Below are 26,363 nucleotides of genomic sequence, written 5' to 3'. Positions count from 1 at the left end.
CCGGCTGACAGGCTGTTAATAAGACACAGGAACAGGAGAAACTCTGCTACCCGGAGCGACGGTCGCAGAGGGACAGTGACCAGGGCTGACTCACTGGGCCCGGCCGCACGGCCCACATGGCGTTCCGGTTAAATGGGACAGACAGGAAGACCTCTGCTCTGGAGATCGGTGCTGTGAGGGTTAGTAAAAGTCACAGGAAGTCAACAGTAATTGGAGCTTTCCTAGTTTGCTGTGAGCGCGGGGCTCGGTTCTTGTGACCCTGTGGTTTTGGTGAGGGAACTTTGTCCGAGCTTCCTACGGAAATGAAACACTCCTATTAATAACCAGCGATGGAACTTTTAAAGTTGGTACGGCTGTGTAGTAGTATTACACAATGTGATTATTATTATTATTATTATTATTAGAGATTGATTCTTTTCAAGCCTTCTTTTACACCAGTGAACCTAGCCTGCCCTTTACGCGGAGCTGGAGCTTTCCTGCTCCGTCAGCCTCCCTGTGTGGTTCCCGCCCGGCAGAGCAGGTGATTACAGAGGGAGGTGCGGTTTCTTTACCTCCTGATTCGGTAAATGGCCCATTTCTGGGATGCTCCCGTCACTCTCACGTAGAATGCTCAGCCTTGCTGTGGCGCGCACGCCGCTCGTGCGTCTCGTGCTAGTGAAGGTTAGCATAATGCTACTTTGTGATTGTTGTAACCTGCTGAAAACTGAACTCTCCTCCACAGTGGTCTTTGCTAAACGCCCACCTGCGGCTGAATCCGACGTGGTGATCTGATCGGATCACCGGCAGCAGGACTCCCCATACAGTGAACTAAAGTGGATGAACGGACAGTAACGTCCTCGCTGGATAAGTCCAACGCAACCACGGTGCGCCCTGATTGCAACGCGGCGTCCTCCCAATGTTCTCCGCTCCACATATTTGGTGTGCCGAAACGGTCAGAAACCCCCACAAAATAAGTACGTTGCATTAGAGTGAGAGACACCGAGCCTGACCACAAACATGGGCATATGACAGCATGGAAACAGCTCTGAGGAATTCCTGAAGATGATGGGAATGCCTATACTGGGTTTCATGCTAAGCATAGTAAAACCAACATGGATGTTGGCTTCAGTCTCAATGTGCTTTTCTCATTCAATCCCAAACTAGGTCACTTTATTGCTAAAGTATCTTTTGTTCCAATAATGCAGCCCAATCAGGTGCTTGACAGCCAGTTTTGGAGGACACGCTTTAATGGTTTTTAAGGTAGAACATGTCGGTAAACAGGTGATGACTGGGAATGCAGTCAGGGACTGTTTTGAGAAAGCGGGCCAAACTGGACTGTTTACACACCCTGCCCGTCTATAAACCCGTCTGTTATTCCTCCTCCAGTGCCGCCCTGTACCCCATTCGTTCATTTGGAAGAACACACAAGTGTGTCTTCTGCTCGTAAAACTGTAAAAAGCTTGTGTTTCCCAGAAAGCATAGGGGCAGTGGGTGCGGGGGAGGGGAGTGCGGGCTAAATTTGGAAAGTCAGGCTGGAGAACCAGTGAGTCACCGGCAGGGCAGAGGTCAAAGGTGCTCGCAGGGTCCTCGGGGTGCTGACTTTGCACAATGGGAGTGCGGAGGGGGGGGTTAAATTTAGCAATTACATCAGGAGTCAGGACAACCCCGTCATGGTTTTTCCACCGGTCCAAACAGTTGCAGTTTCATTCCAAAACTATTTTAGATGTCATGAACTCCTGATGCGCAGCTGGAAGGTGAAGCGTTTAATCAGGGCCTTTTCTTTGCTGAAGGAAGGTTGTTGTGAGGAGAACACCGGAGCCGCGTCGCTGTGGGAAATAGGAAAATACAACGTTCAAACAAGGCCCACCGTCAGCCACGTAGGACATGGTAACTAAACAAATATCCGGATGTGGCGTCACATGTTTGCATTAGCCGGGTTTGCTTTGTTGCTGCTGCTGCCTCAGGAAGGCTCGTTCTTGCTGTGGGTGCCGTGATGAGACCAGAGGATGTGAGCTTTACACACCAGGCCGGAGGAAAGTTCCTCAATCCCTCAAGAGACAACATATAAACACTGATGCAGGGAACTCCCCAACCTTCACCGAAGGCTTTTTTAGCTGTATAGAACCTGATAAGACAGCCTAAAATGACGATCTTTCTTGCTACGCTTCGGTGCTGTCACGCGTTCTTTTGTTCCTTCTCGACATCTTTTGGAAAACTGAAAAGTTGAATCGCAGCAGATGCCTCCAGTGAGCTGTTTTGTTCTATGTACAAAGAGCTCTCGGTATAAAAATAGATCCGTGCCTTGTAACTGTCATGAATCTGATATATCGTTGCCCACATTGCATTCATATGGGTTCAAAGCTATAAATCCATCAGAGGGGGCCATTACTCAGTTTGGCAAATTCTTGCATTCCCGAAAAAAATCTGTCTTGCTGTCATCCAGTTAGCATTCTTTTCCTATCGGATCTCAGCCAAGCTTGATGTTTCTGGCTCATTTCCTGGTTTAGAAGTCTTAGAAGTCAAAAATGGGTTTCTCCCATCGTAGCAATGGGATGTCAGGTATTTACATTCACATCAGAGGTGATCTTTGAAACACATGCAGCAAATCAAACATTTCTTCCAATGAAAACGGAGAAATTGAAGGTAGAGGAAGGCCAGCGGCCGCTTCCATCTAGGCCCGCCTCTCTGATGAAGCCGAAACAGGCCTCCCTATGGTGGCAGTGTTTTACATATAGCAACTCTTCTGGTGGCGTGCACAGCTGTGGGAGATACTGCTGCATCCAGCTGTGACATCCCTCTCCCTGTTCCCCGTCTCCCCTCTCCTCCAGTACCCTCGGCTTCATTGAAACCAGTGGCAGTTCTGACATTTGGGCCGAGCTCCCGGTATGCACGGCGCAGAATCCCGCCTTTTCCTTCCTCCGCTGTCAAAAAGCCGCTGACGCCTCGTACGTCCTTTCACTCGCCGTCTTATCAGCGGCAGACAGCAGGAAGCGTCCCTTCATGCGTCTACAATTCACGTCCTGACATTTGAGCGCACGTGACGGTTATTTTGTGTGGCATCTATAACCAGCATCTGCTCACATAATGATGTCCTCCGAGAGCGGGTCACACTCGATCTAAAAATATGGTTATCAAAAGTAGCATCTCTGCCGCGTCTCATGAGCCGTCCCCAAAGCCACAGCTGGAAACAGGCCGTTTTGATGTCCACGTCTGGGGCGCCGGCCTCCCGCGGGCACGCACTTAATGGAGAATGAATTCATTCCAATTCCTGGTTTATTTTCAGGTCGCTGGTGGAAACTTTAAGGGAAGGTTCGTTTAAGATGAGGAAAGCTGCTACTGTTCCTGGGAGCCCAAAAGAACCCCGCTTCTGCAATGAAGTTGCATATTTTAAGCGTCTCGCTTCCTTCCTTTAATGTACAGTATCTGTATGTGAACCGGATACTGTGGCGGGACGAAGAGCTGGAAGGAATTCTATAAAGAGGCAGCTTGAATTTCATCAAGCGGACTCGATGAAGGTCTGGAAGCCCTTTACACAGGAAGGGACCTTTAGTGTTCATTCAGAAACTGCTGGTACAGCCCCCCTCGCAGCAAGGTTGGAGTAAACACTCGGATCCGTGACGGACGTATCACTGAGCTAAAGATTCCAGTCAGACTTCAGGACAGGGAAGTCGAGCCGCAATTTCGGCTTCCCCCAGCCCCTCTCGGAGACGCAACACGGCTGGATCCCTGGAAAAATCGAAGAGAAAAAAAGAATGTGGCACAGCGCTGATGGTTTTTGCAGGACTGGCATGCCTGAGGCCTGTCTGTCCCCTTTCCTCTGAAACGGGAATGTGGGTTAGTGAATTGATTAGCGTTAATAAGGCATGTTCAGGTCCCCATTACAGTAGGAGCAGAGACATGAAATAACTGCTTTCACAGAATCTGCTAGTTAACCAGGAGTTTCTGTCTTCTCTTATTGAATTGTGCTGGTCAACATCTGTAATATTAGATCACCACGGAGATCGTCCACATCAGGATCAGACAGTCTGACCATGTGTAACTCGTTTAGCAAAATATGTGAATGGATTTGTGGCGACCTCCTCTTTATTTTGACCACCCAGTTTTGTCCACGGTGGGCCTTCACACAATGCAGACACAGCATCGGAGACGGCAGGCCTCAAGGATGGAACCAGCAACCTTCTGATCACTGGAGCAACTGTTCTCCAGCCACAGCTCATAAACAATGTAGCCTGAAAACTATACTTATGTTGTACTCTTGTAAAATGGAACCGCAGAAGCTTCACAAGATCCCGGAGAAATAAACAACATGCAGTCGTCTGCAAAGAAGCAGGTTCCTAGCTCTCGTAGTTGGATCAGCTCGTGATGCTGGTGCCTAATTTGCCAGGAACGAGCGATACGGACCTCCAACTGGCGGTGAAGGAGGAGTCGCATTAACTCCGCAACATGTAACGAGGAAACAGGTGGCGACGACAGGATGCTACCAACCACCTCCGTAGCTTCTAATTCGCTGTCGTCGGGTGTGTGCACGTGGAAACTTCCATCCTCGGAATACAGACAGATGTATGGCTCCTGGAAATATACGACAGACCCCTAATGAAAGCCAGATGAGCTCAAATTCCACAACAGTAATTAGCACGCTTTGAGTGTATATGCCCACTTATAACATGAGCATGTGAGGTTAGCAGGCAGATGTTGTCCCCGAAGGGGTTTCCGTGACGATGACACATTGAACGTGTCTGTTCTGAGTGGGTATCCAGGAGCTACTGTCTGTGAGTTTATGTTGCCTTTGTCAAACTTGTAAAATGTGAGGGTAAACGGTCAGAGGAAGTTAGCTCTAGTTAGCTTTAGGAATACTGCAGTGTACAGCAGGGAATGAAATCAAGAATAGCTTAAAGGTGTGTGAAGGTGTCAGGTGTGCCCAAACTACACCCCTACAAATATCCAACAGTAATATCGGACTTTGCTGTGTGAAAAGATTCCCAGAACAATCGTGTTAGCTTGAAAACAACTGAAGAATAAGTACAGGAACCATGACTGCAAAGCCACCAGGGTCTGTCTTCCAGGTCTGGTTCTTCTGCTGTGGCCAAATCATCACCTCATGTCTTTCCCTTGATGTGGCATCTTCTCCGTCCTCATCAGGTCCAGAAATGGCCCATTATTTGCTTCTGCGATGCTTTCATCCTGGAAATGCACGTAGCTGCATCAGGTGCTGCGTCATGTTTTTAAACGTGCAGGTACAAAAGGAAAGTGGACATGGACAGGATACAGACGGCCCCCTGTAATTCCTGCTGTATGGAAAACTTGGTTGGTGGATGTTGCATGGTGTTTTAATGTTATTGGAAGCTTGACTCACGCCAGACACTGACTTGAACCACAAACGCGTGACTCACTTAAAACACCGAATATAAAGAGGGAGGGGGCAAACATGGGCGTGGATGGGCTTCCCTGAACTATTCAAATCACGTGTCGGGTCTGCTCGTTTACTGGTACTTTTACTGTAAATAAAGGTGAACAAAATGACTTTAACATCGCCCACCGTATAATAGGCCTCTTATGCAATATGTCAGCGTCTCGGCCACATGAGAGGCTCTGTGCCAGGAAGCAAATTTCAACTGTTTAACCAAGTCCTCCACATCTGAGAGTCCAGATGCCTTTTTTAACGTGTGGGAATTCTTTTGTTGAACAGTCTTGTGAAGAATTTCCATATACGTTAACTGTGCACCCGCAGCTTTACGCCGCTCTTTCATCAGATCCTGCAAATAATAAATAAACCTTTCAACCAAAAGAGAGGTAGCGAAATTACAAAGAGTCCAGAAGTCAGAATATCGACGTACCCCCGTTGCCGTGGTTACTGCATTGATCCTTGTTCGGCGTGTGGTCACTTTCCTGTGAAAGGTTTAGTGTTCTGAGGTTTATAGTTCAGTTTAACGCTGGTAAACAGGCAGCAACCAGTCTGGGACGGCGCAGACGATCAGGCAGCAACAGCAGGGGTTACATCATGGTTTACATGCTGGTGTGTGTTTGGGTCCTCTGGCAGCCCTGTGTTTATGTTCTCCTCCTGATTGGAATACCAGTGACAGTGCATTTCTCCGCGGTGAGGGAGACCACCAGAAGACAACACTGATCGCACGTTTCCAGCCTGACGCTGCAGTTCCACCTCGGGCAGAGGATGTGGTCGTCCTCTCCCCGGCACGTTCAACATTCTCCATTGATGGGAATGACTGGAAGCACCGTGTCCAGACAGAGTGGGCGTCTGGTCCTTTCAACCCAAAAACACATTCTCCAGGAGACGGACACACCTTCACACCGGGTCACGACAGCGCTCTTCTCAGATACCTGCGACATCTCAGACCTCTCAGACTAACGTGACCCATGCCTGAGGAGTTCTCTCCAGTCACTGGACTTTGGCCTTGGCCCGGAAAGTGAAACATGTTTGAATATTAGTAAAAGAGCTACACGTTGCTTTGAGAAGGTGATGAAAGCAAAATTAATTTCCCAGGGCTGAGAAATAAGGAGAAAGTCATGAATATTGTTGCTGGACCTGAATGGAGCTTCCCTTCTCTATTTGGCACTTCTAAAGTGATAATAGAAGCAATTAGAGAACATTTAATCTTGGCTGTGTGCTGGCCAAGCCTTTTACTGTCAGAACCTGTTGACAGAAGCACCGCACACGCCCTCCAACAGCTTGATGTCTGTCCAAGATTCAGCACAACACAAGCTAACGGCGCTTTAGGATGTGCAACCCTGCTCCAGACTCCACTGTCCTCCGCAGGCTTTGGAGCCTGCGTCGCCTTCCTGTGTGCAGCCTGTGAGCTTCACCGGCCTGTTTTCACTCCGATAAAGACTGTGAAACTTGGGATGTTGGGAAAATAGTCAAGGAAGAGCATTTAGCAACACTCGCGTGTGTGAAACCTGCTCGTTATGCTAACATAAAACTGGATAATCTGAGGATAAACAGGAATTGTGTGTGTGCGTGTGTGTGTGTGTGTGTGTGTGTGTGCTGCATCTGCAACAAAACAACTGTAAATGGTGACAAATGCTGTTTTTCCTAAAGGCTGTGAACCAGAGTCCCTTACATAAACGGGCATCGCCGCATTGGGAAAATGCTTTCTGAGGGTTGGAAAAGTCCCTCTCAGATTCCATCTGGCTTACAAACCTATCTGTGGATTTATCAGAGGGCGTTTAAACCACAGGGAGGTTTGAAGGTTGTAATCTGTTGATGTTACACTCACTTCCATTTTACAGAAAATCAGAGAAGGCACGTCTGTGGCCTGTCTGATTCCTCCCAACAGCCCGGAGAACTTCGCTCTCTGGTGGAATAAACCAATTTTCTGACTCCACCGTGTTTCCTAAACTGTACAGCTTTTTCACCGAGGGAGAACCAAAGCACTTTCTTGACAAGGCCACAGATCCAGACACTTCAAATCAACGGCGAGGGGATTTTTCTTCCTCTTTTGGTCGTCTCTCCCCGTCTGGCTTTCACCGCACGTCCGTCTTCCCGCATTTTTGGAAAGTGCACTTCTGAATGTCAAGAGCGAGTGTGACAAGCCTTTCCAAACAGTTGACACTTTCAATCCCCCAGCTTCTATTTTCTTGTTGCTCTTGAAGTATCAGTCCTGAGGTTGACGTTTTCCTTTGCTGATGTTGAGGCAACTCTGGCCACGAGGCCACGACCAGGCAGCTCGGTCCGCCGCTCGCTGGATTTGGCAGCGCTGCTCGAAAAGCTTAGTCACCAGGACGACCTCACCCTGTTTCAGGCACACGTGAAAAAGAACTGCAACAAACAACACTGTCCTACCACATCATCTCACCTTGTCCTTGTCTCCAGGTAACGAGCCCTTCGTTCCCTGTGGTGGTCAAGATGGGACACGCCCACGCTGGCATGGGAAAGGTGAGTTTGGGGGGGATAATTCATCCTGTATTTCCATAATTCATCCACTCGTGTGGATGAGAGACGAAGAGCCGCCTGTGGACACACCTCAAACTCACCATCTACTTGTATTTATCCAAAATGAATCGAAAACAAACGCATAATTGGCCCCAGCAGTGAGTCCTAATCAGTCACACGACTGGTTGGAATGGGACGGTGCGGGATGAGAAGTGTCCCGGGAGCCGATCGGGCCAGGCAGACGCGCCATATGTCTCTGGGCCTCGTCTTTCAGCACGGGCTCGGTTTCCTGTTCAGAAGCCAGACATGTTACAGAATTTCCCAAAAGGCTGAAGGGGAACTTGGCAGGGCGTCTCGTAGCGGGTCCTGGTTTAACCCCTCAGACCTCACAGACGGGAACATCTGGGATGAAGGCCGTCGCCGTTTCAGTGTTTCAGGTGGAACCGGTGGAATTGAGGTGCTAAACTGGCCTAAACTGGAACGCTTGAGAAACTAGTGAGTGTTGGATTACTGGCAGATCTTTTTTTTAAATAAACTGTCCCAAAATAGATTTTTCTTTTTTGCATATATTTTCACAGCTTAAATGAAATGAAACTCCTAATTCATTTCAGAATTACATTTGCGGTGCAATAGCTTCTCATGTGGTTTCTCAGAAGCGTTCCAGTTTTATTAGCCATCAGAGTTAAAAGACTGTTTATTTGCGCATGCTAACCATCAAAGATGCTGCTCCTCTTTCAGACAGTTAAACTTTCTTTTATTGCCTCACTACCTTCTCACTCTTTATGCAGGGTTTTTCCTCCACGGTGACGACGTTTCGCCCCGTTGTGAAATGCTCCGTTCTTGGCTCCACCCTGACAATGGCCACTTATTTTTGGCGGGGTATTAAGGGTTTGTGTGTGAAAGTAAATTAAAGCTCTAAAAGTGCCATTAAAGTCTTTCTCAGGACCACACAAAGCATCTAATATACCTATTTTCCCTTCTGTAGACCCACATACTGGATCAACCCATAGATTTGATCTAATACAAGTTCAAAAATACAAAATATTTGCCTTTATATTTCGAGGCTACTCTCATGCTTTGACCTTCCTGCTCATCTACTGATCATTCCGAGCCAGGAAATTAACCCCAGATTCATAATTTGAGGACGGACCTAATGTGCAACTCCCATTCCTGAACGGTCCGGGGAATTAGGTGAAGCACCCAAGACTGGCGCTGAATAATCCCAGTAATGCCCCCGAAGCATATAGGGAACTCTAACCCCCCCAACCACAGATCTAACGTCCATCAATGTGTCCGTCTTTTATTTTAAGACACGCCCGAAGACCGGAATCGCATGATTTGACTCTTTCAGCGCTCCAGCTGTGACCCCAACACTGTGGTGACTTTCAACCCCAGGCGAGCAACCAGAACCTCCCAGATCCTTTGTCTGGTTTCTGTTTATTTCAGGTCCCAGTTCCCATCAATGCGTAGAACTGGGCAGATACCAGTAACAGGAATGGTGACGAGTGAGTGGAAACTTTGGACCCACTCTTCCTGTGAAGGGAGAGCACAGAAAAAGCTCCCTGAAGAAGAGAAAGCTGTCCGCAGGTGATAAACGATGTCACAGGAGCCTTTTTATCCGGCATAAACTCTGGATTAAAGGCAACGCTTCCCACTTTCCCCTGGGAGCCTCGCACAGTAGTTGCTTCTTTTCATTTTACAGCGTCACACCTCATTGTTGCCTCATTATCTGAACCTTTTCGTGAGGATACCTGCGAGTATTACGCAAGAGCCGGGTTTTGTGTTGCCATTCTCCCATTACATCATTTCCTCGTCGCCTGTGTCTGCGCTATAATCGCTCGTCGGTGGTGGTGGTGGTGGTGGTGGTGATTGGGGGGGGGGTGAGGTAAACACTGCCACCCCTGGCAATGTTTCCATCCAGGCCCTCCTCATTATCCCAGCGTCCTGCGAGTGTGAAATTCCTGTGGCATCCCGAGGAGCCGGAGCCGGCGTCAGCGCCGCGGAATTCGTAAATTAGCCGCTGGCTAATGAACGTTATCCGTCCCCACAGATCAAAATTGAAAACCAGCAGGACTTCCAGGACATCATCAGCGTGGTGGCCTTGGCCGGGACGTACGCCACCACCGAGCCCTACGTGCAGTCCAAGTACGACATCCGCATCCAGAAGATTGGCAGCAACTACAAGGCTTACATGTAAGAGTTTTAAAACTCCTCTTTACTTCCTGATGTGCTTTAGCTGGAGCTCCAGATATCAAACCACCACCAAAGCTGCTAAAATCCCCGTCTGGGCGCACGCCTCCTCCGCTACAGCTCGGCTCCGTAGCCTCGAACTGCCTGAGCTTTGCTGCCAATCACGCGAAGCAGAGGAAAAGAAGTGGCGGACGAGAGCTCTGCGGTCAGACCGAACCCGGTCAGACCGAACCCTGTGGGTTCTTTCCACAGTGAGCAGTTTCACAGGTGACCTTTAACCCCCACGGACGTAGCTGCAGGCAGACACGGAGGTTGGAGTGTTGGGATGTCAGAGGAAGGCAGTGGAGGATCAGGGAATTTGATCCCAAAACACAACTAAGCTTTGGAAAACTAAAAGTAGTTGAAATGAAGCAGAAACTCCACATTTATGTGAGTTCATACTCCAGCCTGATGAGTGTCACCTAAGTAAGCTAATTAAATGTGCGTAAACATTTGTGTTCTATTAATCACATCAGCGATAAACGAGCCAGCTTTGGCTCAGATTGTTCCTGTAAACGTGCACACGCCCATTTGGACGCAGCAGCGCCTCGTATTAAGCTGCAGCCGAGCGTGCAGCAACAAAGGGCCCCAGTCGACGCCCTCTCCACTTCCAAGGCTCCACATCTAAACATTTACTGGGCTGGAAGTGGAGGGACGCGGCGGCCAAAGCCTTATCTCATCTGGATTTATCCGCCGGCTTCGCCCTGAAAACATGTCATGACATAAACATGGTGTAGGTGTGGATGGCGGTTCGTCATCGCTGATCAAGCGATGAGCGCTGCTCCCGCGGGCTTCAGTAATGAGCTACGAGTGATTTTTCTTTTATCTCTTTCGCAGGAGGACATCCATTTCTGGGAACTGGAAGGCCAACACAGGTTCGGCCATGCTGGAGCAGATCGCCATGACTGACAGGTGCGCCGCCGGCGTGACGCGGCGCAGCTTTGGCCTCCGCGGTCGGCGCGCCCGCCCTCCCTGATTCTGTATCTCCGGAGATTACTGCTGATTCAGCGCCACGCCTTATCTGTTCCTGGGGTCACTGTGTTCCAGATATCGGCAGTGGGTGGACTCCTGCGCTGAGATGTTTGGCGGCCTCGACATTTGCGCCGTGAAGGCCGTGCACGGAAAAGACGGCAACGACTACATCATCGAGGTCAGGTTTTTAGAAGAAAGTGGGTGAAAAGTGAGGAGGGAAGGGTGAACGTAGGCTGTAGCCCAAACAGGCCACGGAAGAAAACGGCGTCTGGCTCCCAGCTGGGGATGTGGTCGCGCCAACGTTTGGACCTGTTGGGACCGATCGAGGGTGAAGGACTCTTTAGCGTTGGGAAGGTGTTGCAGACTTGTTCCGTCCATCCCAGTCACATGTGAAGGAGTGAGAGTCGGGGAATTTTCTAGAGAAGGCTTGTGTCATCGTGGCTAATCTGCATTATTTTTAGCACGGGGGAGTGTGTCGTCTCATCAGAGGACGCAGAGTCCATATTTAGGCTGACCACCGCTCTGGCTGTCTGTCCGTAGGTGAGCTCAGTATCCAAAGCTCGAGCTATCTCAGGAAACACCTACCAGCTCCCCTGAGATGTGCAGTTTTAGAGCTGGACTGTCAGGACAGAAACTGGTGACACAGTCATCTAACAATGTTCCTCCTCCTCCTCCTCCTCCTCTTCCTCCTCCTCTACCGCTCTGTCTCTCTGGAGCACGTCAGCCTGATAAAATTTAATTAAGTATGACTGGAAAGAGCTGTCGGCCCATCACGGTGGGAATCTGCCTTTGGTTCCAGACAAAGACATCAGCCGTGACAGCTCACTCTGATCAGAAATACGGAGAGTTTTACCTCCTTTTATTCATTTATAGACGAGCAGCCGAGCATGATGGGAGATTTCATGGCCTTGTCAGGCGGCGTGACGCAGCCCCGGATAGGGAACGACACGAAGCGTGTCGCAAACACTCAACGCCCCCAAACCCTTCAGGTGACCTGACTGGGGGCAGGAAGTGACCCTCAGAATGGTGCTTTAACTATCGGTTCTACCACCACTTGTTACGCTCGAGAGGACTGGCGGTCAAGTGTGGCGGAACCCCAAAGAAGGCAGACAGACACGGGAATTAAAAAAGTAAACTCAAGTTCGAGATCCAGGGGCGAGAGTCTGTGGGAGAGTCCAAGTGTCCAGAGGATAGGAGAAATCCGTCCGAGGAAGGGGAAGAGGAAGAGGTCAGAGGAAGAGGGGCTAGGAAGGTTGCAGAGGAGTCTCTGGAAGACGCAGGGAGACGCAGGGAGTCGCTGGGGAGCCTGGAGAGATGCTGGGTCCACGGGACGTGTTGCCAAAAACATCAGTAAGATCAAGCACTGGCCTGAGTGCATAGGGGCCTTTTATGGGTGCAGAGTCGTTTGGGCGGATTGGGTGCAGCTGCAGGAGAGGGCCCAGGTGGTGGTGGTTGAGCTGATTGCCCAGGAGGAGGTGGGGCCAGAGTAGGAGTCACAACAGTACCCCCCCCCTTACGGGAGGCACCGGACGACCGCCCAGGAGCATCCGGGTGCTCCCGGTAGAAGTCTTCGAGGAGGGAGGGGTCAGCGAGATAGGATGGGGGCACCCAGCTCCGGTCTTCGGGGCCGTAACCCACCCAATCCACCAGGTACTGGAAGCCCCTTCCCCGTCGGCGGACCGCCAGCAGCTTGTTAACGCTCCACACCGGCTCTCCGTCCGACAGGACCTGTGGGGGAGGTGGAGTCGGAGCAGGAGGGGACAGGGGGCTGGTGGAGAAGGGTTTAATGAGCGAGACGTGGAAGACCGGGTGGACCTTGAGGGCGGCAGGGAGATCCAAACGGACTGCAGAGGGGTTGACGATGCTGCAGATGGTGTATGGACCAATGTAGCGGGGGTTCAGCTTTCTGGAGGAAGTCTGCGAGGTCTGGAGGGGCAGGTCCCGGGCCAACAGCCAGACCTTCTGGCCAGGCCGGTAAGCAGGGGCCGGCCTCCTTCGCCGGTTGGCCGAACGCCGGGACTGCTCAGTGGCCCGCAAGATGGCTTTGCGGGCAGTCTTCCAGATGCGCCTACATCGGCGGAGATGGGCCCTGGTAGACGGCACTGCGATCTCCAGCTCCTGCTGGGGGAACAGAGGGGGTTGGTAGCCCAGGAAACATTGAAAGGGGGACATACCAGTAGCAGAGCTCTCCATGGCGTTGAGGGAGTATTCCACCCACGGCAGGAACTTGGACCAGGAGGCAGGATTGCTGGTGGTCACGCAGCGCAGGGCCGCCTCCAAAGCCTGGTTGGCCCGTTCGGCTTGTCCGTTGGACTGGGGGTGGTACCCAGAGGACAGGCTGACCGTGGCCCCAATCCCCTTGCAGAAGGCCTGCCACACCCTAGAAGTGAATTGGGGGCCACGGTCAGAGACCACGTCAAGGGGGATCCCATGGAGACGTACCACGTGGGAGACCAGGAGTTCAGCTGTTTCTGCAGCAGAAGGGAGTTTGGGGAGGGCGACAAAGTGGACCCCCTTGGAGAAGCGGTCCACAATGGTCAGGATGGTGTCGTTCCCCTGCGAGACGGGGAGGCCCGTCACAAAATCCAGGGCTACGTGAGACCAGGGTCGACTGGGGACGGGAAGGGGGTGCAGAAGGCCTGCTGGCGAGCGATGGGAGGCCTTGCTGCGGGCACAGACCGTGCAGGCGCCCACAAACTCCCGAACATCCTCTTGGAGGTTGGGCCACCAGAAGCGCCGCTGCACAAACTCCGCCGTCCGACGCACGCCCGGATGGCAGGCGAAACAACTGGAGTGGCCCCACTCTAGCACCTGCGGCCGGACGGAGGAAGGCACGAACATTCGGCCCTGAGGCCCGTTCCCAGGATCTGGCTCGTCTCTCTGGGCTTGCTCGACGGCCGTCTCGATCGGCCAGGAGATGACCCCTATGACCCGGGCCGGGGGAACGATGGTGTCAGGGTCCCTGGGGGCGCCGGGGAATTCCTCCGGAAACTGGCGGGAGAGGGCATCAGCCCGGATATTCTTGGAACCAGGACGGAAAGTGAGGGTGAAATCAAACCGACTGAAGAAGAGAGCCCAGCGGCCCTGTCTGGGATTGAGTCTCTTGGCCGTTCTCACATAGGTCAAGTTCTTATGGTCCGACCACACAAGGAACGGGTGCTTTGCTCCCTCCAGCCAGTGTCTCCACTCCACCAAGGCTCCATAGACCGCCAGAAGTTCCCTGTTGCCCACATCGTAATTTCGTTCAGCCGGATCAAAACGGCGGGAAAAGTAGGCACATGGGTGAATCTTCTGGTCTGCCTCGGACCGCTGGGAGAGGACTGCCCCGATGCCCGCGTCCGAAGCATCGACCTCGACGATGAACTGCCGAGCGGGGTCTGGATGGGCGAGCACCGGAGCCGTCGTGAACCTGTCCTTGAGGGCCGAGAAGGCGGTCTCAGCCTCCGGTGTCCAGGCGAAAGGGCGCGAGGTGGAGGTGAGAGCGGAGAGAGGGGCAGCCACTTGACTGAACCCTTTGATGAACCGCCGGATGAACCCGGCGAACCCAAGGAACCGGCGAAGCTGAGTGCGGTCGGTGGGGCGTGGCCACTCCACCACAGCCTGGATCTTGGCCGGATCTGCGCGCACCCGCCCCTCCTCCACGATGTAGCCGAGGTACCCCACTGAGGCGGAGTGGAAGACGCACTTCTCGGCTTTGATGAATAGTCGGTTCTCCAAAAGCCGTTGTAGGACCAGGCGAACATGCTGGTGGTGCTCCTCCATGGTGCGGGAGAAGATCAAGATGTCGTCCAAGTAGACCACCACAAAGACGTTGATCATGTCCCGGAGCACATCGTTGACCAACTCCTGGAAGACGGCGGGGGCGTTGGAGAGGCCGAAGGGCATGACCAGGTATTCGAAGTGCCCGAGGTGTGTGTTGAAGGCGGTCTTCCATTCGTCCCCTTTCCTGATCCGCACCAAGTGGTAAGCGTTGCGGAGGTCTAACTTAGTGAACACCCGGGCATGAGTGAGAGGCTCGAACGTGGAACTCATAAGGGGAAGAGGGTACTTGTTCTTAACGGTGATGTTGTTAAGTTTGCGGAAGTCGATGCAGGGCCTCAGGCCGCCATCCTTCTTGGCTACAAAGAAGAAACCTGCAGCTAAGGGGGATGACGATGGTCTTATGATCCCAGAGGCAAGGGATTCAGTGATGTAGTTGCGCATCACCTCCTTCTCTGGGATGGAGAGATTGTAAAGTCGACCCGTGGGGTAGGGAGCCCCGGGGAGGAGGTCGATGGGGCAATCATAGGGCCGGTGAGGGGGAAGGGACAGAGCATTGTCCTTACTGAACACTGGGGCTAAATCATTGTAGATAGGGGGAACACCAGTGAGATCCGGGGGAGTGAGCGCGGGCCTGGGATTACTGGATGGAGAGGGGGCGGAGCGAAGGCAGTTGGCATGACAGGCCACGCTCCACCCCAGGATCCGACCCGAAGTCCATGAGATGTGGGGGTCGTGCCTTTCCAACCACGGTCTTCCTAACACGAGTGGAGCGGTGGGGGCGTGCAAAACCAGGAAAGGTGTACTCTCTATGTGATTACCCGAGAGTGTTAGGGTGAGTGGGATGGTGCGATGCGTGATGTTACCCAGAGAGCGGCCATCGATCGCCTGGGGGGACAGGGAGCGATCGAGAGGAACCAGGGGAATGCCAGCTTGACGCGCGAGAGAAAAGTCCATCAGGGACTCATCAGCCCCAGAGTCAATGAGAACACTCACCGGAATAGACTCCTTATCCCAGGAGAGGGTTGCGGGGAAGAGGCGGTTGTGTTGCTCCGTGGGTTGGGGAATCACAGCTCGGCTCACCAGTACTCCCCCTACTGGTGAGCAGGCCCTTTTGGTCGGACGGGGCAGGCTTGGATGAAGTGGCCGTTGTTTCCGCAGTACAGGCACAACTGGTCTCGGAGTCTTTGCTCCCGCTCCTGCCGTGAAAGACGGGACCGGCCGATCTGCATGGGTTCCTCTCCGACTCTGGGGGAGGAGTGAGCTGGGGATTGCAAGAGGATGTGAGGAGGCGGGGCGGCAGTGCTGGTAAGGGAGAAGTCAGGGACAGAGGAAGTGCGGTGGGAGAGTTGGCGGGTAGAACCGCCCACACGTTGGGCGCGCTCCTGGCGGCGCTCCCGTAGTCGTTCATCCATCTGGAGCGAGAGGGTGATCAGCTCGTTGAGTGACGAGGGGCGGTCTCTCACAATCAGGTCCTTGATTGCCTCACTCAGGCCCCGTCGATAGACGCTACGGAGCGCGGTCTCGCCCCAGCGGCTCTCTGCAGCCAGGATGCGGAACTCAAGGGTGTACTCCGCAACTGACCGTGACCCCTGCTGGAGAGCGAGCAGATGACTCGCGGCGTCTTCACCGTAGGTGGGGTGCTCGAACACAGCCTTGAACTCCCGTCGAAAGGCGCTGTAGTCTGAGGAGAGGCGGGGGTCCAGGTCGACGGCAGCTATGGCCCAGCTCAATGCCTTGTCGGCCAGGAGGGAGGTTATAAATCCAACCTTGGCCTCGTCGGAAACAAATCTGGAGGGCTGATGGCGGAAGAGCAGCTCACATTGGTGGAGGAACCCCTTGCCCAGGTCGAAATCCCCGCCGAACACACGGGGGCTGGCAAGGTTGGGCTCGGCTCGGGGAGAAAGCGGGAGAGATGGTTCTGATGGAGCAGCCCCACCGGGGTCGCTGCCTAGCTTCTGAATAATGGAAGCCAAAACGGTTGCCATGGCGGACATCTGGTTGGAGAGGGCGGACAGGGTACTGGAGGTGGTCTGGGAGGAGCTCTGGAGCTCGGAAATCTCCCCCTGGATTGTGGGGAAGGCCTTGGTTAGCTCCGACTGAAGGGAGGAGAGCTGGGCAGAGTGGGCCTCCACTCTTCTTTCGAGGGGGGAGGGTAACGTGGGGGTCCTAGGGTCGCCCGGCTGCCCCGGGGTTCCACCTTGACTCATCTTGGCTTGATCTTTCTGTTACGCTCGAGAGGACTGGCGGTCAAGTGTGGCGGAACCCCAAAGAAGGCAGACAGACACGGGAATTAAAAAAGTAAACTCAAGTTCGAGATCCAGGGGCGAGAGTCTGTGGGAGAGTCCAAGTGTCCAGAGGATAGGAGAAATCCGTCCGAGGAAGGGGAAGAGGAAGAGGTCAGAGGAAGAGGGGCTAGGAAGGTTGCAGAGGAGTCTCTGGAAGACGCAGGGAGACGCAGGGAGTCGCTGGGGAGCCTGGAGAGATGCTGGGTCCACGGGACGTGTTGCCAAAAACATCAGTAAGATCAAGCACTGGCCTGAGTGCATAGGGGCCTTTTATGGGTGCAGAGTCGTTTGGGCGGATTGGGTGCAGCTGCAGGAGAGGGCCCAGGTGGTGGTGGTTGAGCTGATTGCCCAGGAGGAGGTGGGGCCAGAGTAGGAGTCACAACACCACTTGTTTTTCCATCTGAAATCTAACTTTAAAGAATGTCATGTCCTATATTACATAGTTATTAACAGTCGATCCAGTCAGGAACTGTGATGTCACTGCAGCGTAAAATGCTCATTCCGATGGTCTCTGGGAATTCCCAGTAGGTCCCACCCTCGAGCTTCTTCTCAAGGTTTCCTCCTGTTCCGTGGTTGCCGTGGTGATTAATTTAGGGGGTTCAGACCCTGTGAGGCTTCCTGATTGTGAGGCAACCTAGACTAAAGGAAATCTAGGCCTTTAAGACCTTGTAATTCCGTCCAATCACAGCCGTCTGTGGTTTCCATCATCACAGCAGGTGCATGTTTCATTCAAAACAAGGAATATGTTGGATAAACATGTTGTTATCCTTTAATAAGGGAGCACTGAAACACTGTTGTCTTAAAGATAAACCAGAACTTCCTGTAAAATCTCACCCTGCCTGCAAGTCAACATGGTCTCGTCGCACTCTGTCAACTTTCCCATGCAGGGTTTTAATTATTGTCCAGGCTGAACACTGTCGCTCAGTAAACGTGCAGAACAACACCTCCGTGTTCCAGGAACGGGAAGGCCGGTGGCAGCTCCCGCCTGCTGCTGGATGACTCTGGATCCCAATAAATCAGCAGGGTGGATCCCAGGCCCTGTTTTGAAGCGGGGCCCTGACGGATGCTTGCCAGAGCTCCGCTCTGTCCCCTGTGGTCATGACTCAACCATCCAAAACACGGTGCCACGCCCCACCCCAGCGCCAAGACCACAGGGAAGGACAGGCTTCTGCAGGGCTGACTGGTACGGATGGATGTTCTCAGCAGAACAGAATGACCCCGAGGAGGAAGTTTGGCTGGAACTGCTCTGCTTCCTTTGTACCTGTGACGCCATGACGGCCGTGGCTCAGGTGTAAAGGGATTACTCCTTTGATCCCAGAGTTGTGTTTTCCACGCCGGAGCTAACGCGTTAGCCAAGGCTGGTTGTTGACACGAGCAGGCGCTGTGTTTATTTGCCCCGTGCACGGCAGAGACACATGCCTGGTGAGCATCTTTACTCCGGCTGCACATGAATGTGCACGTGAGGATCTGGTTTGGTGGGCACGTTGTTTATTTGGAAGAAAAAAGCCGGTGGATGGCAGTGGATGTGGTCTGTGCCCAACATAATGTTTAGAGAGGGAGTCACGTTTTATCTGCTGCTGCTGTTCTCGACCCATTCTGAGGGAACACGAGCAGAAAAACAGCAGTTGGCCTGAAAGATGAGGTTTGCGTCCACATTTACCCTCTTGAAAATGAAGCTATTTATAACTTCTCTTTCTAAACTCCAGCCCGTGTGATTTATCACGAGATGGGGCCGAGGGCGCGCTCGTTTCGATTTTTGGTGGAGATGTCCTGTCATGTTCCACCCTCTCTGTTCCAGCGTTGAGTGGAAGCGGGTAAAAAGTGCCGAGCTTCCCTGCAGGAGATGTTTTTTCCTGAGGAGCATGGGAACGGGCAGAGGACTCGGTGTCACGCTCAGTGCATCCGGCACTAAATCAAATTTATTTCAGTTTTATGTCCTGAAACCTCTCCAGGATGATGCAGAACACCAGAGTCCATCACTGACACCCTCTGGGGTCTCAGCTGCACGATGAGGGGTGCTATACTGCCATCTAGTGGACGTATACAGAAACGTAGCGCTGTTGGAGCCTCTGCTCAGCCCTCCAACCTTATTGTCCTCCTGCAGGTGATGGACAGCTCCATGCCCCTGATTGGTGAGCACGTGGAGGAGGACAAACAGCTGATTGCAGAGTTAGTCCTCAACAAGATGGCCCAAGTGCTGCTGGGCGTTTCCACACCTCAGCCGTCGTCTGTCAAGGTACGCCGTCGCTGACGAGCTTTTAAACGCGCGACCGTACATTTACGCGTGTTTTTTTCTTTCGTCCTCAGACCACCCAGCCCAGACGAGGTAGGACCAACTTTTCTTTGTTTTCTGATGATGAATGATTAAACGAGCAGCTCCACTCTTGATTCACATGTGCCTCTTTGACAGGAGGTCACCGCTCCGCTTCTGCCTCTCCATCCCAGTCAGCTCATGGGTCTCCACAGCGGGCGCGCTCAGCTACCACCTCCCCCAGTCAGGCGTTCCAGCCCGGTCCCATCCCTGCCTCCTCTGGACCTGGAGCTCAGAAACAGTCGCCACAGCTGAAGTAAGCCCAAAATAAGAGGAGCTCATTGGGAACTCTTTAATATTAGTATTTGGCGCCTCCTTGTGGCCGAAACCGGTACTTACATCAGTTATTTTGCTGCAGTTCCCAAATACTGTAAACTTCTCAGAGTTTCACATTGTATTCGCCACCCATCAATATTTGGAAGATAATATGTCTAATTATATTTACTGACCCAAGAGAGAACTCTAAAATCGTGCGCACTTTACCATGCAGCAAATCACAGTCGCTGACCAACACGTTCACGGAGACGCTGCGAGGGAACGTGACCGAAGACGAGGCCAAAGCCGAGACCATCCGCAGCCTCCGCCAGTCCTTCGCCAGCCTCTTCTCTGACTAACGGCCTCCTTCCTCGTCAGGTTTGAGAGGAAAATCAAAGAAGAAATCCCGGCTGCTGTTTCTGTGATGGAGTTTGCGTCCCCCACCGAGTCCCGCCGTCCCGTCGGTGGCGTTTAACCCTGCCGTCACTTCATCGCTCAAACAGACCGCAGAGGTTAAAGGTTAAAATATCCATCTGTTGTCAGAGCAGACACCAGTTCCTCTGCTCAGCTCGATGTCTTTAGCTGTTTATTTCGCGTCATTCGGTTCCTCTCATCCTCCTACCCACAATCCTTTGTGTTAGGCTGTCAGGTGTGTTGTGCATTTACAGTGATTTAAAAAAAACAAAAAACAACTCCAGCAGGGAAACATTATTGGAACGTGCATGATTGTCTTTTTGGCTGTTTATTCCTTTAATCGCTGATCAACTCTCAGCTTCTGAGCGGTTTCTCAGATGTGGGCGACGCTCTGCGGCGACCTTCGGGCCCCCAGAACCTCCTCCCATCTGCTGCGGTCACGGCGCTGCTCCCTCCTCAGCGTAATCTTACCAAAGTGCTTTTTTTTTTTAAACCGAGCACGCAGCCATGTCCCTCGTGCACTGGGTCAGAACAATAAATTTGCTTGGTGCAAATGCTGCACTGGCTGGCAGCCGCCGTCTTCCACCTCTGCCCCCCCCCATCTACGATTTCACTCTTCTGGGGTTTTGTGAGCAGAACCTCAGTGAGTTCTCTCTTTTTTAAATTCAAAACTTCCTCTGATTATTGGTTTTTCACGCTGTGGAGCCGATATCTCATCTCAACCAGCAGATCCGTTGCCGTCCGTGTCCCTGCCTCTCGGAACGCACGTGGGAAATATTCCAGCAGAATTTTCAGTTTTCCTCGCTGTTTCCGTCCTGGACTGCAGTGAAACTTTGGTTCACTCTCGGCTGCGTTCGGCTCCACCTGAGCTGCGCAACTTCCTCTTGCTCTGATGTCACTTGCACCTCCGGGCCAGACGTTGGTGGAGACAGTTCCGTGTTTATCTTTGCACTTCTGAGTCTGTTGATCTCGATCCTCGTTTTCATGTCTGTAACTGCAGAAGCATCAGTGCAACCGTGTGAAAGTGGTCAAGTCCTTTCAAGGAACCTGTGATTCACAATAATAATAACAACAACAACAATAATTCAGTCTAAATCAATGTAATTGCATGATTCTGTGTAATTCTACAATGGTGTGTTTGGGTGTTCTTGTGCAAACTGTACATTTGTTCTTCTGGTTAATCAGTGTTACCAAAAAAATTGCAATAATTCTATTCCTAATATTTTCCAATCACTTTGATTTTAAGCTCTTCGGCATGACTTTTGGGTGATGGTTAGTACTTATTCACGTTTACTGTTGGTAGTTAAATGTCTGTGTTGTATTTTTTTGCACTAAAAGAAGGAGTGTTAGCTCGGCAGAAGACACCACAGTGCTCGTCGCATCAGTGAGCCAGGAGCAGTTAGAGGTTTTCCTCTTCCAAGCATCTGCTGTGTGGGGAGGAAGGAAGGAGCCCCACAGCAGCCGCTGTGCTAACGACCGATGCCTTCATTGTTAGCATGCTGCATGAAGATGCAGGTCAAAAGGTCAGTGATGAAACGCTGCTGTCAGACATTAGCCTAAAGCCACTTTTATCCTATACTTTATCCAGTTTAGCGAGCAAAAAAAAAAGTGTTTTTGTGCCAAAACCTGTCCGGATGGAAAAAGTTTCCGACTTTTCGGTCAAAATAAGCTTGAGAATCATTTCACCTCAGCCAACGATTGGGCTCCTCGCCACGTTTAGCTCCGCACGAGTGACCACTGTGATTCTTCTGTTCATTCTAGCCGCATCTGTGAAGCTAGATGCTGTTTTGTTATTGGTCGGCACCTTTGCTAGCATTTCTTTGCTTCTGGGACTGTCTCAAAAAAAGGAAAAAAGACCAAATCTGCATTTTGTTGTGAGATCCGACGTCTTTGTTCTGAGTACCACTGCGGTGCAATAAGCCATAACAAAACCATGAGGATGTTCTATCCCTTATGTGCTAGGCAATAACTCCTGTGAGCAGATATGAACCACTGTGTCCTGACTGTCCCGCAGACGCACCTTTGTCATTTTAAGTTTAAAGGAATATTGGGAAACCTTCGTCGCAGGCTTAAATCCATGGGAGGGAACCGTGAGGCTTGTTTTGATCAATGCGCCTGAGCTTATTGAAACTGTAAAAGTTACTACCTCAAGATCCGCAGAGCTCCGCAGGAACAGCGCGGAGCCGTAGTCGAGGGTCATCGGGAGCAGGTGGGCCAGAAATTAAGTCAAATTATTCGTTACGCGAGCAAGAACGTTAATCTTCAAGAGAAGACGTTGAACAGGCTAATTGGAAGGACGGACTGTGCTTAAATGGAGCTTCTAATCCCAGGTGACAGGAACCTGAGACAGGAAAACGGTGGAATTCCTGATTATTCTTGCCGTGACCACGACCCAAACGCCATCATCTGAGCGGCAAATCGGGCCCTAAAGTGTCCGATTTCGCCCCCCCCGACACCAGAAACCCGTTTAACCGCCACACGAGGGGACGATAACCATCAGCGCTGCTCATTTCACGCTCCCGCCCGCCGTAAAGTGTGACGTTCCCTTTCTTGAGCGACGGGCCTTTTGTGCGAGGTCGTCATGGAAACGCCAGTCTGCTGTAAACACGGGCTGGTTTTGATTCAGAGTTCCGTCTTCTCCTGAGCAGAGTGGCGGCTGACGTGTTCTGTACTTTCGGTGTGAGTAATGCTGTGTGTATCGGTGTAAACGTGGCATGACCCCCTGACCCCTGACCCCCCCCGGCGTGCCTCAGGTGTGTTCCTTTTGACCGTCATGTAGTTCTGATGTCTGGCTGCCTACTCGTGATGACGTGTGATGCATCTCGTGTGAACTTTCTCTGCTTTTCTTTCGTGCTTTGGCTCCTGTAAACGAAGACTTCTGTTATTAAAGGTAACAGCTTTTGCTAAACCTGCGTCTGCGTCCCACTTCCTCCGGGGCTCCGCCGGAGCCACTTCTCTCTTCATTTGTTTCTTTCTCCTTTTATGGTCACCGTTGCAGAAGATCTGGCTCCGGCCGCGCTTTTAAAAAACCGGGAACATTCGGAATATGTGGTGATAATCCCGAAATCCCTTCATCTTGGATTACGGCTGCGTTTTATTCCCCCTGGCGTGAGGACCCAGGGAGTTTAAAAGCCCAGCGGCCACTCTGCGTTTCATCTGCTGCCCGCTTCCCGTCAGCCCCCCTAATGAATCATGTTAGGCGTTAATGTTACAGCGCTAATAAGAAACACATTCAGCAATAACTTTGTCCTCTTATTGCTTTTCACACAATGGCATCAGCCCTCAGATATTTCTGCCCCGGTGGGTTTGGACGACTGGAGAGTCTCGTTTCCAACAACAGGCTTCACATGTGTACATTTTCCACCTAATATTGACCATATGTTCACAAACACCAGTGCTACATTATATTTACTGTATTTAACATTGTATATATTGCCTCTCTGAGTCCGGCCTCCTCACTGCTCGGCTTCCCCAGTCGCGGCCTGCATACCAGAGAGCCGGCAGCCTGATGCTAATCTGCAGCTGCCGGTGGAATTTCTTGCATGCCTTAAAGTGGAATGTCCGATCTCTCATCTGCCACATGGGCCCCATCAGTCTGCGGTGCACCTGAGTAAGTTTTTTTTTTTAACAGAAAAACGCAGATGTCAATCATCACGTCATCAAATTCTGTTTCAGAGAGAACAATCATGTGAACCAGCAGGGGGCGACATCGCCCCAAACAAGCCAATAGAGGTTCGCTTACCGATACCGTCAAAAATACTTTAAATAGACGTTAGGGTCCGTTAAACGTGCCCCTGGAGAGTGAACAGGTATCTGAAATGGACCAATTAAAACACAGGTTCATAAAAATGTTCTCAGAATTTATTGGAATTGTGACCATTTTTGCTAAACCTCACTGATGAATTCTACAGTTCCATCCAGCTAAGAATTGTGGGTAATGTATTCTTTTGTAGATTCTAGAGTAGGATTTAAAAGCAATTTTGCAGCTTCCTGGAATGAGCGGGTCGCCTTCTGTGCCTTTGATGCATCTTGTCATCCTCGTTGTCTCTCTTTATAAAACTTATGTCGAGCCCCAGAGCCATCCCATCATTTAATCACACTGGGTGGCTTATGTGCCTTTTATCAGCGCACTTCTAAATGCAACCGAAACCTAATTGGCCCTTTCAGAATCGAATATCTTCTTCACAGCAGAGAGCACTTTTAAACTAAGAGAAAAAAGGGCCTTGGTTGTCATAGTAACTGCCATGCTTGAGAGCATAATGAGAAGAGAAATGGGCGAATAGAAGTCCACTTGTTTGATATCTCCTTCCATGTTCATCCACATGAAAAGCTGCTGGAGCGTGTGAACAGACTTTAATGTGATCACTGGACTGTTGGCTTTACATCCTTGTTTAAAATTCACATTTTAATGCGATGTAGTTCCTGTTGCAGCCGGATGCTGAAGGGAGGAAAGCGAGGGAGGCCGGACTCATATTTCCTCCGTTTTTATGGACCCACCGAGGACTCCACGGGGGACGATCTACCGGTCCTGCCGAGCATTTAGTGAGGCTGTTCCACAGGATAGATGATAAAAACTCTTCCTGTGAATTCCACAGAGAGAGATCTTACCGCACCAGTGCATTAACTCCAAACAGGAGGCATCATGGGAGCTTCTCAGCAACAGATTGGGATTTTCACGTGACAACCGCTCCAGAAATATCAAGAGTTTTACATTTAATAACAACAATAATGTGCTCTAATGAAGGCTAAGTACACGTGTGATTGGCTGAAAGAGACCTGAGGAAGAGTCCCAGAAACCAAATCAGGTGGAATGATCAAAACCTCTGCAATAATAAATCTCTAACGGCCTCTCACTGTAATCATGTTTGGAGCACCTCTGCAGCTAGCTCTGTCCTGTCCCTGTCCTCATCTTCAAACCTGGACCAGGACAAGAACAGTTAGACACTAGATCATCTAGAAGGAAAGAAGAATTAGTAAACAGGCGGCAGATGTGAGACGACGTGTTTTATCCTTTATAGTAGAGAAGAAGACAGTCAAGTTTGGGAAATAAGTCAAATATGAAGAGTGACCCTGAGGAAAGCAGCACCACTATCCACAGGCCCCGAGGGTTCAAAGGTCAACTCTGTTCTAAGTGGATAATGTTACAGTGAGGCAGGAGAGGATTTAAGCTGAGCTAATTAGCGTGTCCAGTGGATGGAGGAACGCCGTTTTTTTCCCGTCTGGGCCTGAGGACTCTCTCAAGGGAACGCATTCATCCCGTGTGGCGATTTGGAAATAAACTCCCGAACTCCAGCTTAAACAGCTCGTCGGCCCACTCCAGGGAGAAGGACGGGTTGTTTGGACGAGGCCGAGCTGCAGCGGAGGGGGAAGCTGTGCGGGGTTGACCCGCTGACCGAGGAAGAGTCGCCCCGGTTCTGCAGGGCTGCAGAGGCTCTGCTGTTCCTGCAGCGACAGAAACCCCCTCTGCTCCTGGGTTATGAATCTGCTGCTCCAGAAATGGCTCATTCTACCCTTCACCGCTTACCTAAACAGGATGTGCGGAGATCTCCGCTTCAGTCCAGACGCTTTGAGAGTTTAGATCGTCGGATCAGGGTTTTACAGGGTCCAAGTGGGCGTTTCGTCACTAAATCGGCGTGAGCCCTGCGTGTGTGCCGAGGACCCTGTTGCGTAACACCACTGTCCTGGGAATTGTTGACAATCATCTATTTTACAGCCAAATTGCACAATATTGCCATAACGAGGTCTCTCGGCAGGGCTGTTTTTGTCTGTTTCCACTGACAAACCCCACAGTTGTAACACAGCAAGACTCAATTACCCCTCATTTTAATGCCCCGTGGCCTTTTTGCACCCTGGATCTGACTTTTCTGTTTGTTGTCCCCCACCAATTCTACCTCTATGATGTCATAATATCGAATAATGAGGTGTGATGGACACAGAGAGGACAAAACCGTGCAACATGTGACCCGTTTGACCGACGATGCTACGCTAGATTTAACAAGTCGTTGCCTAGGATATGGACAGAACACCAGAGGGTCCCAGAACTCCCAAATAAGGCTCACAGGGATGTGCAACGATGGTGTCAAGTGGAAAAACAGAGTCAGGAAAAGACCCAAATTTCAGATTTGGACAGAATTCCCAGCGAGAGGTCGCAGGAGGAGACAGTTGAGCTCTGGACTCTTCACCCCCTAACCCTCACCCTCACCCTCACCCTCACCCTCCTCTTCCTCCATCAGCTCCCCACAGTTCCCACCATCACCCCCCCTCCCCC

The 26,363-nt window shown here is 51.4% G+C and overlaps 1 protein-coding gene across 1 annotated transcript in view; it reads left to right on the top strand.

The window, feature by feature from the left end:
• The window catches only part of syn3 (synapsin III), a 53,021-nt gene extending 32,667 nt beyond the window's left edge, over positions 1 to 20,354 (top strand). Inside the window, exons 7-14 of the mRNA XM_029825687.1 lie at positions 7,808 to 7,870; positions 9,918 to 10,060; positions 10,934 to 11,008; positions 11,144 to 11,246; positions 19,220 to 19,351; positions 19,423 to 19,441; positions 19,526 to 19,682; positions 19,917 to 20,354. Of these exons, the coding sequence (XP_029681547.1) occupies positions 7,808 to 7,870; positions 9,918 to 10,060; positions 10,934 to 11,008; positions 11,144 to 11,246; positions 19,220 to 19,351; positions 19,423 to 19,441; positions 19,526 to 19,682; positions 19,917 to 20,040 (816 nt within the window). The 3' untranslated portion in view covers positions 20,041 to 20,354. The remainder of the gene's footprint in view (positions 1 to 7,807; positions 7,871 to 9,917; positions 10,061 to 10,933; positions 11,009 to 11,143; positions 11,247 to 19,219; positions 19,352 to 19,422; positions 19,442 to 19,525; positions 19,683 to 19,916) is intronic.
• Positions 20,355 to 26,363: the final 6,009 nt, after the last annotated feature.

This window comes from Takifugu rubripes, chromosome 18 (genome assembly GCF_901000725.2).
Source record: "Takifugu rubripes chromosome 18, fTakRub1.2, whole genome shotgun sequence".
NCBI classification, from domain to species: Eukaryota; Metazoa; Chordata; class Actinopteri; order Tetraodontiformes; family Tetraodontidae; genus Takifugu; species Takifugu rubripes.
This window is presented reverse-complemented; position numbering and strand designations above follow the sequence as displayed.